At 39.4% G+C, this 18,180-nt stretch overlaps 1 protein-coding gene across 3 annotated transcripts in view; it reads left to right on the plus strand.

Moving 5' to 3' along the window:
* Nucleotides 1-374: 374 nt before the first annotated feature.
* LOC139470233 (band 4.1-like protein 5) overlaps nucleotides 375-18,180 on the plus strand; it is a 79,708-nt gene continuing 61,902 nt past the window's right edge. For all 3 annotated transcript variants that reach the window (XM_071252554.1, XM_071252556.1, XM_071252555.1), the window contains exon 1: nucleotides 375-662. In XM_071252554.1, coding sequence (XP_071108655.1) covers nucleotides 513-662 — 150 coding nt within the window. In that variant the 5' untranslated portion in view covers nucleotides 375-512. The remainder of the gene's footprint in view (nucleotides 663-18,180) is intronic.

An 18,180-nucleotide genomic window follows, 5' to 3' on the forward strand; every position in this document is an offset into this window, starting at 1 on the left:
ACCAAAAAACCGATGTAAACCATGTATTAAAAAGTATCCCTATAGCAGCAGAATAACAAGTTAGTAGTTGGATCGTTCAGATTAATTGTCATTTTAAAAAAATGATAACTTGACATGTAGTTGCAATGTAACAGAGTGACTTACACCAATACGAAAGTGTTCACTAAAGAAAGTATCACTTCGCATTTATTATTTAGCATTTAATATATAGAAAACAGGAAGGTTTTTCTTTTAAATCTTACAAATGTCTCTGTCGTACATGAAAAGTAAATAACGCACAAGACCATTCCGTTGAATGACCGGTAGAGGGCGATACGAATTGAGAGAAGTATAAATAAATAGTTGTTAGGAAATTCCAATGGCGAAAATATCGGAGATGACAGTGAGGTTGATTGGAAAGGGTCCTGTGAATCATGCGGGTTTTAGGGAAACCAATTTTGTAATTTGTGGCCATGAAGTGATGAAGCCTAATTAAGGAGCTACCAGTGTGTGTTTGAGACTGACCTAGCAATATGTCGGCCTTTTTCCGTTTTCTGAGCAAGCGACGAAGCCGAAGAGGGGTCAAAAATAGGACGGATCTTGGTCACCCCGCCAAGAAGAAGAATGTGTTGACTTGCACTGTGATGCTTTTGGATGGCACGGATTTTACTGTCGATGTAAATGTAAGTATATTTTTTAAAAGATATTTTCACTTTGATATACAGAATTGTCGTGTGCACATTTGTAATATTAGTGGTATAAACGAGAGGGGGTGGAATGTCGATCCTCATCGGATGTCGACAACTTCCTGAAAGGGAGTTTACAGGTGTGAAAGAATTCGTGAGCTCGACAGGTGAGCTTCGAGGAAATATGTTTGTTTTGTAATTAGCAACTTGTTGAACTTAACCCTTTGAATATGAGAGATGGGTACATTGTTTAAAACCAAAAGACATCACTCCTTTCGCAGACTTGAGCTAAATATAAGAAGACGAGTCATTCTTTCTAAATTTGAAAATGTCAACTTGACACTGTCCCCAGTTACTTAAGAAAGACATTGTTTCAGTTTGTGGATCAAAGTTTCTTATTTACAGTATTAACACGTTTTAATAACGTTTGTTATTTCAAACTTTATAAAGGCAAACTGTTTTTTCTGCTATTGGATTTTCAACATGTTCAGTTTCCAGTTTCAAAGGTAGATAAGGATCTATTTCTGTTTCTCCTTAACAAGGAGTGTAAATATTTGTGCTTGAACCATTGAGCCAAAAGAAAAATACAACAAACAAAAGTGTATGCTCAATTTTGTTCTTAAAATTAGCAGGGACAGTGTCAGTAGTAGTAGAGAATGTCCCCTGTGCACTGCAACACATTAGATTGCTATGGCCAATGTTTTGAATGAACTTGGATGCACCTCGTCACACTGTTTAACATTCTGATATATGAGCAATTGACAACACATCTCCATTTGCTGTCAGGGATGTAATATCATGTCAGCTTTCTGTAAAATATTTTCTCCTCCAAATTGCTTGATCATGTTTTTGCATTTCTTAGTTGATAGTTCATCATGTTCGCCATGACATGTTTACTGAATTCATGGGTGAGTTTACATGTTGCAAGGATGTTGAAGAACCAGGATCCAGAATGGCCGTTCTGTTATGAGAACTTGTCACATATTTACTTACTTTTCCTTACGAGATAACTGCTATAAACACTGTGACAAGTTTCCCAGTGGACACATCAAACACTACCCACTCTTGTCTCAGCTGGCTTGTGCATGAAAATCAGTGGATGTTTCAAGTTCTCTTCCAGCGTACCCCCTCAATATCTCAATGTATTCATTTCAGAACAATTTATTGATGGCCCCAGTCAGATTTCCTTAAAACATTCTGAGTATCAAAGAGCCAAACCACAAGTCAAAGAGCAATCTAGCTAGCATCATCTTGGACAAACTGTTGGTATCAAGAAAAGTGGTTGGCTTCTTTTTTAAATGACACAGTTTTGCGACTCCTTTTGACAAGTAGAATGAACAAAACATGTATACATGGTATATGAATGCAGCCTTGGAAAATTCAGAGTTTTGTTAAGACATGTTCTGAGGGCTGGTGGAACTTTCTTTGTATCTTATACAGCTTGGAGCAGATACAAATGTTACTATGTTTACATTCCCTGTCAGATTTATTCAGGTACAATTTGTAGCAAATGGAAGCATAATCAATGAACTGGTTCAGAATAACAGTCCACAAGTTCTACTCGTCAATGAGGACCATCATTGGATGATGCTTGTCTTCAGCACAGTGTAGTAGTCAGGGACTAGCGGGAAGTCGGAAGGCTGGTATGTAGTACCTCATTCGACATTATAAGCGCCCACAGTGATATTTGCTGATATATTGGCTAGTGATCAATCCCTATTAGCACCTCTTCCGATTGATCAAAGTACACAAGACTTATTTAATCGTGTATAATACGCACTCGTGTGTTACATGCACCCTTAATTATGGGCAATTAAATTCTGGAAAAATATTTGTCGTGTATAATACGCACAGACTTTTCTTTTGTATCATTTCAGGTACATAAATCTAGAAATATATGATCTTTCAACTCTGTTTTTTTTTCTTACCAAAATTATATTCTAATAAGAGCCCCCTATTTCTTATTTTGAGAGCGCCCTGGGCGCTTATTACGTCGAATACGGTCTACCCATGTCTGCCAGTAACTGATGGCTGGTGTTGTGACATGCATGTCCTATTCCTCACCTGGCAGAGCATCACGTGGGACAGTACGCAGGATGAATAGGGCTTGTGTTCATTTACATTGTGCTGGCTGTTGAAGTCCCATTAAATGGTAATATACTACTTCAGTTTAGATAGGGATATGTAAATCTCTCAGTGACACACAGCACTGATCTCATAGATCAAGTGTGTATTGAAATACATCTCTGATTAACATTTTCGAGATATGAATAGTAGGGGTGTCACGATAAATCGAAATATCGATATATATTGCTATTTGTAAGCACTTAAAGTCAATAGATCTATTGTTAAAATCAGTTTCCAATCAATAGTATCGATTTCAGTTAAGAATATTGATAGTTTCGATTGTATTTACCATTTCAATAGAATACATGCAATGCTGTTCAAAGTTGTTTTTCTTTTGATCATTAGTGGCAGTAATTATACATGGTAATGTGGAAGTTTCTTTTTCTTGAACTATTAGGGTAAAGAAAATAATCAATCAGCCATATCTCAAACTTTACTTTTTATTTGTTGTTATGGTTATCACATTCAAAGGAAACTTCAGTTCCAAGGTTTAATTCAACCCTAAAATCCATCTAAATTGATACACTGAAAACTATCGATAGTTATCGCAATATTTTCTTTCAGTAGTTATCGCAATATTTTCTTTCAACATCAATAGTTATCGCAATAGTTTCTTTCAATATCAATAGTTATCGCAATAGTTTCTTTCAATATCAATAGTTATCGCAATAGTTTCTTTCAATATCAATAGTTATCGCAATAGTTTCTTTCAATGTCAATAGTTATCGCAATAGTGATTTCCAGACTAATAGTCGCCCCTTCTGAGTAGTATGCAGGGTTTGCAATATTTTAGACTTAATTCACAGTGGAGGAGAGTGCTTCAGTGACCTGATCACATACTGCAGGGTCTAAATGATTAATGTTGACATAGAACATAGAATTAATGTGTTTTCACAACACATTCAACTCGTGTTTGTAGCCTCAAAAACAAATTCTATTTGTGCTTACCAATAAATCATGTGACCAGACTTTCGTCTGGTCCTACAGGGGACATCAGGGATGGCATGCATGGTATGTACAGTAGACCTGTGGTTGGCTGAGACAGGAGATGGAGGGGAAGTCAGCCAGGCCATGGTGGAGGTAGTAGTTTTATCAGCTGTTTGGACACTGGCTTGATAACCTCTTGATATTTATGAGTGGAGTTGTTTGGATGTAGATGGGTATTTTCTGTACCAGTAGATCTTGTGTTGGTCCCTGATGTGGACTATTATATCCCCAGGATTTTACCATGGCCTACAAAACTAGGGTTCCAGGGCCCCAATGATTAATGTCAAGGGTCTTTACAGGAAATGTGAGGGTCCTGTTTTTGTGGCATAAGTAAGGTTTGTTTGTTTGTTGTTTAATGCCACACTCAGCAATATTCTAGCTATATGACGGCGTTCTGTAAATAATCAAGTCTGAACCAGACAGTCCAGTGATTGACATCATGAGCATCGATCCACACAGTTGAGATACGATGACATGTATGGACCAAATCAGCGAGTTGTACCTAGACATAGCACGCGATATGGAGAATGTAGTAGCATGGCCACTTAATACGAGGGACGGTCGGGTAGCCTAGTGGTTAAAGCGTTCGCTCGTCACGCCGAAGACCCGGGTTCGATTCCCGACATGGGTACAATGTGTGAAGCCCATTTCTGGTGTCCCCCGCCGTGATATTGCTGGAATATTGCTAAAAGCGGCGTTAAACCATACTCACTCACTCACTATTACAGAACTTTTATTTCTTGTCAAGAAATTGATGCAATCAATATTATTGTGCATCCCCAGGATGCAACATATTCTTATTTCTGCATCCATTCTCTACATCTTTCTGCGTCGTGTAAAATACTGTATGCCAACAGTTTTACATATGAGTCAAACACTATCTGCTTCAACATGGTCGATATTCTCAGACTATTGAACATGTTGAAAGTTGCCATGTATGTTTTCCTGCAAGAGGAGTAATGTTTCTTGAACAACTCCATGAGTTCACAGTGTCTACCTCTCTGGGATGCTGATGAATATTACATATTGAATAACCTGCAATGTAAGGTATCAGACAACCAAGGATGCAATATTTATTTATGCACCTACTGAAACCCTGGCTGAGACTAAATATTACTGGTAATTTCTGCAGCATATTCTGATCTTCACAATGAAGTATTTATGAAATTGCACATGATGAGATTGAGTAGGATTCATATGGTTATGGCGTCCTGTCATTAAAACCGTTAAAAGCAACCATATTCCAGTTTTCTAAGTCCGGAAGGTAATAATGGTTTCATGTGTGAGTAGACATGAATTATTGATAGAAATGGTCTTTGTTAAGACAAGTCAAGGCTGACTGATTGCCTTGAGAGTTTTCTTGTTATAGTTGTAGCTCATTCTCTGATAGTCTGGAGCTGTGCAGGAAAATGCTCCTTGATTTCCACAAGTCACTGTTATTTCCTGCTGTGAAATATGCTACTGTAATTGATTAAGGTCTACCAGCAATGGTTACAACTGGCTGGTGAGCGTGACAAGGTGACTACCTTACCCCCTCGTTAACACCTGCGTGTTATGTTGTTGTTTAATGAGGGTGTTCACCCAACCATTGCTGTCTGTTACTTGTCAAATGTCTTCCATTCAAAGTTTAGGTGATATCTACTAATACTATTATTAATATCTACTGGAAATGTAAAGTGATAAGACTTGACTCTAATTAGTTGCCAGTTTTGGGAACAGACTGCCTTTCCTCTGGTGGATATATTTTCACTGGTATTTCCTGTATTGTGAATGATTTTCCTGTCATTATTACTGTTTACCGCATCTTTATGATAAGTAGAACTGAATTTGCTCCTGATTTTGTTTCTGGGTTTGTCAGCACCATGCTCATGGGTTTCACCAAAGTGGTAAACGTCTGGAACCTGCATCACAAAAGCAGCATTAAAATAGACTGTTGCTCGCTCACTCACTCACTCACTCACTATGAAGAGTATTGGAATTGATTCGTCTTTATCGATGTAATAATTTGTTTCCAGTAAACCCCTCTCACTATTCAGTGTTTGTTGTTGAGTGAGTTATCTGAAGCACAAGTTGTCCTTTCGCCATGTGTTTGGTATGATCCTGCTCAGAAAGTTGAAAGTTTTGTGGAAGTGTATCACTATATGCGAACAAATACTTTCAAAACTGATCAAAGTTACAGAAGTGTTCATGACTGAAGTCTTTGATAGGCATTTAGAAGTTGGGGAAAACATGACACTTTTTTAGGGATAGCAACTTCTTTTATTCTTTGTATGACGTTTCAGAGTTACGTCTTGCTCCTTCATCAGGTTAATGACCCTCGAAGATTCCGGGTTAGAATAGGTCTTCAGCAACCCATGCTTGCCGTAAAAGGTGACTATGCTTGTCGTGAAAGGCGACTAACAGGATCAGGTGGTCAGGCTCGCTGACTTGGTAGATGCATGTCATCGATCCCACTTGCAGGGATGTGAAATCTCCGCGGAAACGCGGAAAATCACGTTTTTTAAAACAGTAGTCCTCGGAAAAAATCATCCTCCGCGTGACTTGCGTGGATCGATGCTCATGATATTGATCACTGGATTGCCTGGACTCGATTATTTACAGACTGCCATCATATAGCTGGAATATTGCTGAGTGCAGCGTTAACTGGTTAAACAACAAACCAACCAACCATCAGGTGAATAACATTATCCATAAAAAAGTGTCATGTATTCATGTTCATAACTGGTTTCAGATGTTCTTGGGGTAAACAAGAGCCATCCTTCTGACAGTGTACTGTACACATGGCATGTGGTAATTGTGACATAATTCTCTACCTCTCCTGGTATCAGCTCTCAGCTAGGGAATGTTGTCTACTTCAGTGGCCAGATGTCTGCAGCAGCAGTGTATTACATGCTATTTCAGCAGAACCCAGTTAGACAGTATAACTGCCAGTAAGGGCTCAACATCACATCACTCAGTCATGATAATTGTAAATTGTAAGCAACTTATAAAAATGCCAATCAAGCAGTTAATTGCAAATTTCAATGTAGGGTGTGATGATTGTGCTCTGGGGGTCAGTGTGTTTCAACACAAGTGTTCGAAGGTTACATAAGCTACTTCTATGTGATGTTTTCTGAATCAAAAGGGAAAAGATCTTTATGGCAGTGCCTTGAGGCAGAGATTGACAATCTGCTGCATACTCTATAGAGTCATGTATAGATTGTCGATGTTGGAAATATTGATGACTTGATGAGATTGGGAGGTCGACTCACTGACTGCTGCACTGAAGCCTACCTCGTTACGTCACACCAGTGTCGGTGATGAATGTGTTCAGTCTGACGTGGTGGGTGAGTGAGAGGTGTGTGCTGTGAGAGGACGTCCTCCAGATGACACGAGCTAGTCAACACTGTCAGTTCATCATGTGGAGCTGTCAGTTTCAAATTAATAATCACTGTTAATTGATACTATGTTTAATCATACAAATAGGGTTCACTCAAGCAATTTTGACTATCGAGTGAAAATTTCATATATTCCAGAGGTACACCCACACTTGCCCATACAGCACAATATTAAATTGCCCCATTGTATTTGAAAATGTGGGCCTTTTTTTTAATTTAGGGTCTGACAGCACAAGGCCCACCCTAGAATTATCCCTGTACAAATGTAGGTATGTAAAAACATGGTCAAGTCATGTTAAGTAACAGGACATTAGCCAAGTTTTGAGGCCTATCAAACAAAGTTTTGAGGACTAAAGTCGGTATTGGATTTTCTTTTAACTGTAGTCAAGAAACGGTGTGTGGCCACAAGTGGACTTGCACCCCAGTGTGATGAGGGATGGTGCTGTCGACATGTCAACATCTACATCATGTAAACTGCCGGACTGCGTCCACATTCCTCACACAACCCCAGGGATTCTGTAGCACGAATGAGTACATGTTGTTTTTATCACTCGGACAGTTTACTCGTGTAGTTGCCAGTCGTTAGTTTTGGACGACATTTCAGTGTGGTGTTTACTAGACCAGACAGCATAACCCAGTGTTTCCTGTCTGGAGATGGGTCACACCTAGCCTCTCACATTCACTCAGTTATATTTTCCATATCGCCCAGCCCTTACTGTAAAAAAGCCCTAATGGACAATGATGAAGCAAGTCTTGTTTTTCCAAAGGGTGTCACCTGGCTCTATCTCACTGGGGCTCCTTTTTAATTTATATGGAGTTGTTTGTTTCTATCAGAATTCTATGTTTGACTTGTTGTCTCCATCCAACACTCCCTCTGTTCCACCCCTTCTCTTCCCCACACTTGCACCCTGTAATGTGAACCCAACTACTCCTCAAACAAATATATCCTGTCATCTTGCCTTGCGCCAAGGGTCTACTGAAAGATATGTCCCTGGGTGTAAAGTAATTCTATCCTTATAATAGGCAAGTCTAGATAAGGGGACAGACAGTCTGAGGACGTCAGTTATTTATTGGGACAACTTGTTCTTATCATTTATTTAATCTAGAAATTATGATTTTAACTAATAATTATTGCTGTGGAGACTTACACAAGTCTACCTGTCACCTACCATCATTTACTTATGTCCCTGACCTCTGTGACCTGGCAACACCATTACTGTCAGTTTGATGCAGTGGCTGCTGGGTTGCAACAGGCGGCCATCTTGTTCTGGATTGAAGTGTCCGTGCCCCACCTCCCAGTGTTGGGAATGGGGCTTGCAAGTCTTGGAGTCCTTTTCATGACCAGTTTGTTAAGTACTGAAGATTTACAGCGACCCTAGATTCAGATACTTAAGGAGACTCAATAATTGAGTACACTGCATCAGCCTTTCAAACTTGCGCTTACTAGTTCCAGACTATTAAATTGTGCTGAAAGTACAAATCCAATGACACTTGTTCTCTTTCAGACCAACAGAAAAAAATAGTTCTTATATCATCTAATAAAATATGATAAAAAGGAAACTCCAGTAGTCTAGACTTGCCAACTATTAGAGACTTGCATGGGCTGTATTAGATATATTTGTTTCACAGACTGTATGATGCACTTGTTGATGAGTATTATTTGATGGTTATTATCTGATCCAGTTCCCAATGCCTCAGTTTTGCTACAAATATGGAGCCATACTGAAATAAAGTCCTCTGGACTTGTCTTTAAAAAAAAGAAATTCTGAGGCAGTGCATGAGCCCCTTCCTGTCCACCCTTCCCCACAGTAGGGGCTTCTCACTTGCACAGGACCCCACCCACCCCCCACAGTAGGGGCTTCTCACTTGCACAGGACCCCACCCACCCCCCACAGTAGGGTCCAGGTCGTGCCCCCCGGGGCTTCTCCTTGTACCGGACCCCTCCCCCCAGCTCTTTGAAGACAGCGCAGACAGGTATTGAAGCCTTAAGCCACTGTTATAAAGGCCTGTGAGTTAAGATGGGAGTCTTAGGTGCTTGTGACAATAGGTGCTTTTGCCACAGTGACTTCAGGTGTAATAGGTGTTTGGATTATCATAATCCCTTTCAGCCTGCTCAGCAGGAATGTGTCTTTGTTATTGCAAGTTGCAGAACCACTGATGGTCTCAAGTCTGTCCTTAAAGGGGTACTTGCTTCGGGCATATTGGCAGCCATCGCATGCTTGAGACGTTAAAATCAAGCAAGTTTGCCGACTCTGATGTTGGGACATAGACCAGTGTAGCAGTTTATTATTAAGCTAATAACACAGATACAATGTTTCATTACTTCACATTTGACTAATACAGTGAGTGAGTAAAGTTTCAGGTCACATTGGAAATATTTCATCCATGTCGTGATGAGACAAAATTTGACATTATTAACATATATTTAAACTGTATTAAATTCTGTTGTCAAATGACATAATAACTAGAATATCACAGATTTACATAAAACTAGTTTGAGAGCATGTAAAAATAAATTAGCATGCAACAACACAATAGAAAAACGGGTTATTGATCGCCAGCAGCTGAAGGTAGATCACCACACTAGGAACCATGGGGACTTACGCTACTTTTGCTACCTGCATGGACCCCAGCCAGATTTACATCATCCCTTCAGGTGTTGGCGATGGCTGACAAATTTAGCCATACATGAAACAACACATATGCTACGATTAAAAATGTGGCAGAAATTAATATACTTTGAAAGACGTGGTCTTACATTTCCGGGACTAATACATCATCAAGACCTGGAAAGGAGTTAGACTCAAGACTGTTCTGCCCAGTAGGGTTAAAAGTTTACACTCTCACGTTAGCCTTGCTTGAGGTGTACGGGGACAGAGTACCCCTGAAGATCCGGGTTAGAATAGGCCTTCAGCAACCCATGCTTGATGTAAAAAGTGGTTATGCTTATGGTAAGAGGTGACTAACAGGATTGGGAGGTCAGGCTCGCTGACTTGGTTGATGAATGTCATCGTATCCCAGTTGCATGGATCAATGCTCATGATGTCAATCACTGGATTATCTATGATTAAGTTAATAACACAGATACATTACTTCACATTGGACCAATACATTGTCTAGACCTAGACAGGACTCAAGACTGTTCTGCATAGTAGGGTTAGAACTTAACACAGTTAACATTGTTGCCTGTTAACCCAGGGCTAAATACCTGCAGGCTAGTAAGAAATTTCCCCATTGTTTTTATATTTCGAAGACATTTCATTATCTTTACAGGATCGGGTGGTCAGGCTTGCTGAATTGGTTGATGCATGTCATAGATCCAATTTGCGTGGATCGATGCTCATGACATCGATCACTGGATTGGTCCAGGCCTGATTATTTACACATTGCTGGAATATTGCTGAGTGCGGCGTTAAACAAAAAATCCAACAAACCAAATCATTATCTTTATCTGGGCTTGTGAAGCTTTTCTCTTAAGTTCTAACCCTGCATAGTCTCCCCTGGTTTAAGGTGACCTTGCTATTTGTTGACCATCCAAGGGTTTTACGAGACTCACAAATGTAGAGAATGGATGCAGAAAACAATTAACTGCGTCCTGAGTGATGCACAATAATATTCATTGTATCTACAGCGCATCGAGCAGTTCTGGGTGTCTGTTATTTCATCCATCAATCGTGACCACTGTCCACATGATCATTGATTCATTCCAGGCTCCAAAGTAATTATCTAATCGTACAGTACACTACACCATTTCATTACTTTACAGGACTGTCATATAGCCTGCAAGCACCCTTAAAATGTATTACTGGGGGTCACCAGAACCCCTACTTTCGTAACACAAGGAAACAGGATATTTACTAATCTGAAACTCATAACCGTTGTTTGGAACTTGTCTGTTCAGGAAAGACTTTTGAATGTTCGAGTAAGTGTCTCTGTCAAATTGTCCTCCACAGAAACTTGAATCATCTGACAACTGTCAGGTCACTGGTCTTCAGAGGTCAATGTGATGAAAGGGTCAGTGGTCAAGTTCTCACTGGAGGCCTCACATCAAGCACCTGCTGGTCATTGCTGGGTGTATATATATATACAAGATATTCAATCAGTGATAAGAATTGTCGGTTACTCAAGACAAAATGTCAGACATTAGGTGGCTGAGCGTCTGACAAAATGTCAAGTGGTTAAAAGTATTTTGAGGAAACTATTGACCTTCATTTATGAGGTCGTGTAATTGCTTTGATATTTCGGTAGTCAAAGTAATAACCAGGGCTAGACGTTAGCACTAGCCTGCTGGCCCGAGCTAATTGCATTATTGTTATAGACTACCTAGGGCTGGTAGAATTTTAAACATTTCGGGAACGTTTCTATATGTTATCACTATTCGGGTCGAGTTGACTTTCTAGGTTAAATTCTATCTCTGGTAATTATGACAGAAAAATATCATATTAATATGGCTTAAAAAATCAGAAAATGTTAAAACTCATTTATGTTTGAGGGACCTTGTCGGCCTGTGGAAGTTTTGTTCAAGATTTGAATTCATTGGCAGACTAGTTTGAAATTTAGCCTTTCAGCAACATGAACAAATATCCCCAATAAAATCTTGCACTATTTTCACTTCAGAAACTAGTTGCTTATTCCATTTTGAAGTTCAGCTGTCTGATTTGAAATCCAAGAGTTATTGAAGTGCCTCTGTTTACCCAGCAGTGAATGGGTACCCGGTAGGATGAGATAGCAATGTGGTTGTTAACCTTCTAGCACCTAACAGGCAACTTGGTTTGTATTCTTCCCAAGGAGCTGAGAGTGATTCTTGAGTCCAGTGACCGGGGTAATGGTAGCGCTTTGGGCGTGGTGTGGATATATGCACAATATTAATAGCCTATTGCTGTATTCCATATCAACAAGATCGAAATTCTGCGTTGTTTGTAAATTCTGCAACCAAGTTTTTAGAATTCTGCACATGATTCTGCAAACTTTTGAGAGCTACGTTTTCGTGAATGAAATTGCCCATTACACTTAAAACACATTTCACTTTCACGTTTGTGTTTTATTTTGTTAAGTGATCACTAACTACACCCCTGATTATGCTCAACATTATTATGATTATGATCGACATCAATATTGCACAATATTGGACAATTTGCAAAACGCATCCCCATTCTTGCCCACGTCGCTAGGCATATGGCTGTACCCCTAAGCACTAATATTTTTAGTTGTGCACCTGTTGTACTTGAGGCAGGCATTTGTCTGACAAACTTTACCATGGCTAGAATAGTTGATTGAAGTGAATCTGGAGATCCCTGTGTAATCATACAGACTTGCTCTTCCGGCAAACAATAACAATAATACAAAAGTCAACTTCACATGGCTGTACCCCTAAGCACTAATATTTTTAGTTGTGCACCTGTTGTACTTGAGGCAGGCATTTGTCTGACAAACTTTACCATGGCTAGAATAGTTGATTGAAGTGAATCTGGAGATCACTAGTGTAATCATACAGACTTGCTCTTCCGGCAAACAATAACAATAATACAAAAGTCAACTTCACTTCGAAATAATGTCATGATATTGATTTCATGTAACCATAAAAGATTTTTTGTGAATTGAATAGTCTTACATCCATATTTATAACACAAATACCTCAAATAATTTTTTCGAATGACTTAGTAATTTGAAATAACAAGTATTCAGGACAAATTTTACGACAGAAACAAAATGCAAAAGTCTGCACAAGAAGTGATTTTCTGAAAATAGGTACATTTCTGTTCTGAGTTGACGCATCTGTGAAATATTCTGCAACCATGATTGATTGATTGATCATTGAAAGTTTTATAGGTGTTCGTGGAACTTGGCCCATTTACACCTTTCCCATAATAAAGGTTTGACAAGTTCCTAGAAAATTCATAAAGTAGCGAAACTGGCAAACTCTTTAATAAGCTGGAGTACAATGAGGACTGCCTGTACGTAGTAACATACAGTTTGTGTCATAGTAACTGTCGCCCATGTTCCCTTCCACTTCTATTACGACTTGTGTCTGCGGTGACACACAGATGATTGGTGAATTAGGTCAGCCCCGAGCCCTGACAAGTCATAAACTCGGGATCACCTCACACTGTCACAGAGACATGTATGCACTGGTCCGCACATTCAACACTACTTGCATGTCAACTGAAAAATCTCAGATACAACACCGTTCAACGTATGTTTCAAGACCGAGTCTAGGGGATTATTAGTGTAAATCATATTTCACAGATCCTCAGAATTTGTACTAGACTAATACTGTATGAAATCTTTTATTACACATACATTTCTCTCATCTAACTGTCTAAAATTAAAAAATAATTTTCCTGATGCTGATTTCATAGAGCTGGCTAGACTTGCTTTTATGTATATCTAGATTGGTTTTGCTTTAATAAAATAAATCTCTTCCACAGTCATAGTGCTGAGTTAGCTTGTACCAGTCCAGAGGACATGTGTAGAGCTTATTTCACTGGTACTAATAGCTTGGACTTGTAGCTGGTCCTTCTGGAACAAGACAATAATGTTTACTACGTTTACATTTGTCAGTTTTAGTCAGTCCCAATCTGTAGCAAGTCTGTATAAGCATTGAGAACTGGTTCAGATTTATAGCCCTCAAATGCTATTTGTCAATGGACAACCGTCATAGGAGTTGTACTGAAAAAGCTGCAGTGATCAAGTGTGAATCATAACTACCTAACCCCATACTCACATCAAATAACTGTCATTACTGCTTCCAGTCTCGCTATAATCACTTTGAACTTATTAGGTAGGTCAAAGGGTTGTGCAAGAGTCAATTGCCTGTAGATGTTTTCACAGCCCAGTGTTTGAAACAGCTGCCTGCCCGCTAGCCTAATGCCAGTGACTTTTGAATTGGGCAAGTAACATTTCTGTAAAGCTAGCCGATAGTCTATAAATTCTAGTTAATACATATATATTTTTTTGCGAATCATCAAGTCAGTTACAGTCATTTAGTGGTCATTTAATGTCAAAATCATTTTGTTTTCATTTTGTAGTTAATTCGAAGTGTTTTGGGCTGGTAAAATATGATGAAGCCTTGCCACATTTTTTGTTAACAAGCCCTCCTGGCCAGTGAACTTTGGAAACGGACTCAAACTATGTTATAGAGATACATTGACTTACATCATCCAAGTCCTGATCCCGTTAGTCCCCTTCCATTTGGTATTTGGGTTGAACTGATGACTGAAGATTATATGAACGGAACATGTATACAAAAGTACAGAAATGTTTTACTGAGGTCGACATGATACTCATTTGGCTTGTTGAATGGCTGAGTCAGCAATGTACCAGATATTTGATGGAGGTCAGCATGCCGCTGCACAAAACAGCCTTGGTGCTACAACTGTCGCAAGTCTATGTTAAGGTGTGGGAGTTACGATCATCTTTAGCGCTACGACTGTCTTAAGTATATTTTAAGGTATGGGATTTGTGATCATCTTAACGCTACGACTGTTGTAAGTCTATGTTAAGGTTATGGGAGTTACGATCATCTTAGCGCTACGACTGTCGTAACTCTATGTTAAGGTATGGGATTTACAACCACCTTAGCACTATGACTGTCTTAAGTCTACGTTAAGGTATGGGAGTTACGATCATCTTAGCGCTACGACTGTAGTAACTCTATGTTAAGGTATGGATGGTATGATCATCTTAGCACTATGACTGTCGTAACTATGTTAGGTAAGGGAGGTACGACCACCTTAGCGCTAAGATCGCTTTGTACAACGGCACCCAGCACAAAAGCCAAACAGTGATTGATAATACAAGCAGAAACCCTCTGGGGTACAGTGGCATCCAACACATAACACAACATGTTTTATTTTTCAAGTTAAAAAAAACCCAGTACTGACGAAGTAGGAACATGTTCATGTCATCTGGTTCATATTTTTCAAACAGGTATTATCATTATGATATAATTTTTTTTCATTCGGGAATTGCCTTTGTCAAACAGATTTCTAACGCATTCATATAATTAATGTAAGTGCTGATGTCGATAATTGTGTACGTAGGAACTTGTAACAAAATAGGTTTAATAGGTTTGTGTGAGATTGTATATGATCTCCATTAATACCAGCAGGGTGCTGTGACAGATCAGTCGGAATGAGTCAGTATTGAGTTGCCTTTTCTTGTACATGGAGGTTGGGGAAGACATGTTTCCTTTGAACAGGGAGTTACGTAGGATTCAAGCTAAATGGATCTGGCAAGTGAATTGGGGGTGGGAGTGGGGCTCAAAATTGGGATTTTTTAAAGTTCCTTTTTTTCTTAAATTCAGAGGTCTTTTGACATCGTATGTTAACATTACAGTAATATAACTAAGTACTTATAGCCTCTCTTCATTACTGGTCCTGAAGTAAGTGAAACACAAGCTCATCCCACCAAGCCGTCACAGTAGTTACAATTATGTACATGTTTTCGCCGTCCTTGACCCCATATCACCTCTGTGAGCGGAGCTATTGGCCATTAATGCTAACCCTAACATTAGCTCCAAATCGAAAAATGATGTCATGATGTAGACATGAGTAGGGAAAGTTTTAATTCCAATTTGGAATCTCTTGCTGACATTTGCTTCAGATATGGGCCAAATATCAGCTTCTGAGCAGGTCTAGATAAAGCCCTCAGAAGCCCCAAGTTTGCAGCAAATGTCAGTTAAAATTCGCATAATCAGTCTGCAATTTTAACCACTTGTGCGAAGCCTTGTGTCTTGTAAGTCATACTCTGTTTCAGTCTGTAAGTTCAGCCTATTCTTGACCATATGCTAAGCCCAAGATCTACTGAAAATACTACCAACAAATATATTCAGGCTAGTGGACTAGTATTTGGCACAGACTTCAAATGTAAATATATAAATGTCCAATAATGTCAATATGGTCGTGGCTAGTGTGGTAGCTTCAGCTGCCCTGTCTTGGTGACTTGTTTTCACGGACTGCCTGAAGTTTACCTTCTCAGACAACTAGCAGACTTATGTGTATTTCAAACCTAAGACCCATATGAATATTGATTTAGTCTTCTTGCCTGTGTTAATGTTCTATTTTCGTTAAATCATTCATCATTAACTGCATCTGTCCTATCTTACAGTATTGATTAGGTACCACAGGAAACTATTATCATGATTATGGAGCATTTAGCAAGGAGAGAGTAGTTTGTTTCTCTTTGAGTTTTAAATTACACATGGGTATCAATTATCTTGATCAAACTTATGTGTGCAGTGGTGTTCTGAATCTTGAATTATCATCAGACATTGGAAGATAAATGAGCTTTTATGGAAATTTGTTTGTTTGCTTGTTTTGTTGTTGTTAATGCTGCGCTCAGCAATATTCCAGCTACATGACGTCGGTTTTGTAAATAATTGAGTCTTGACCAGACAATGCAATGATTGATATCATGAGCATCAATCTACGCAATTGGGATATGATGACATGCATCAACCAAGTCAGTGAGCCTGACAACCCGATCCCGTTGGTCGCCTCTTACGTCAAGCATTGTCACCGTCACCTGGATTGCTAGAGACCTGTTCTAACATACAGCACCTAAAATAAGATAAAGTACACCCAAACAAGATAAAACATATGCCATGTATTAGTTAATTTGATTCATAACATTTAGCTTCCTGTATAGATTGGGAAAGCAGCAGTTGTACTGAGTAGATGTTTTCCTTGTCAAAGAACTTGAGCCGGTTGTAGTCAGACCTCTATATATGTCTTAAATGTGGATATGTCAAAACGATTATGATATCCTTGCATAGAAGTAGATGTTTATATGTCTAAAAACACTTGCGGTTCAAGCTTTGAATCTGTTTGCATTCTCTTTGAGGTATGAAGTTCTCAGCTGTGTATCTATTGAATATCGGAAAACACCTTTTTTGGATAGATCAGTATTTCATATTCAACGACAGTTTTGTTCAGTACAGTATTAACAATGATTAAGTGTGAGTGAGATGTACAATGTACAATGTACAATGAACAAACAGCAAGTGGGGACACTGGAAATGCACATTGTTCCCAGGGTGGAAGTCAAACCCAGGCAAGCGCTTTACCCACTTGGCTACCCTACTACACTGTGGGGTTGCCTGGTCAGAATTTGTCGCCAGCAACCTATGCTGATCGTGAGAGGCAACTACATGGATCGGGCAGTCAGGCTCAGCATGGCTCAGCATGGCTCAGGGACTAGGTTGACAGTGTGTCCTCATGCTGTGGATCATTGCTCATGATATCGATCACTGGATTGTCAGGTCCAAACTTCATTATGTGCAGACCGCTGTCATATAGCTGGAATATTAGTGAGGGGCAATAGACAACAAACAAACAAACAAACACTACCACAATAGAGGAAAACTTGTTGATAACAGCTTGGTGATGTTTATGAGCTTCTGTTGACTGCTGGCTACGCTATTGGAATATTGTGTTGTGTGTCAGGTTATAGCGACCCTTGTACGGTGATCAATAGCTTTACTGCACTTAATGTTGGCAGCCATTTCCTTGTCTGATCATGCTATCAGTATTGTTCGCAATGCAGCATGTTGTTTGTGAATTTTTGTAATGTCCCAGACACAGTTCCTCCTAAAGTTGTCATGATAAGTTGTGGGAGGAGACATGGGTTCAACTCCAGGCACACACGCACATCTTCCCTTCCAGATCTCATGTCCCTTTCCAGATCTCCTGTCTTCCCTGAGTTAGTAGCCTTGCTCCAAGGCTCTACTAAAAGATAAATCCATGGATGTATAGTAATTCTATCCTTGTGATAGCCAAGTCTAGATAAGCAGGCAGTACAAATACCAGTCTTCTATGGGGACAACTTATATTTTATATAATCTAGAAATTATGATTGAAACTACCAATTATTGCCTTAGAGCCTGGTGCAAGTCTATTGAGCTACCTGAGTGACCTACTTGCCGAGGGAGCAGATACAACCTAGGTTTCAATTGGGTCACTGATTCCACTGAGTCGTGTGGGATGACTCCCCTAACCTCCCCTGCACAACATACAACCCGTGAG

The sequence above is a fragment of the Haliotis cracherodii genome, unplaced genomic scaffold, assembly GCF_022045235.1.
Source record: "Haliotis cracherodii isolate W230 unplaced genomic scaffold, xgHalCrac1.p SCAF_20, whole genome shotgun sequence".
Lineage (NCBI taxonomy): Eukaryota > Metazoa > Mollusca > Gastropoda > Lepetellida > Haliotidae > Haliotis > Haliotis cracherodii.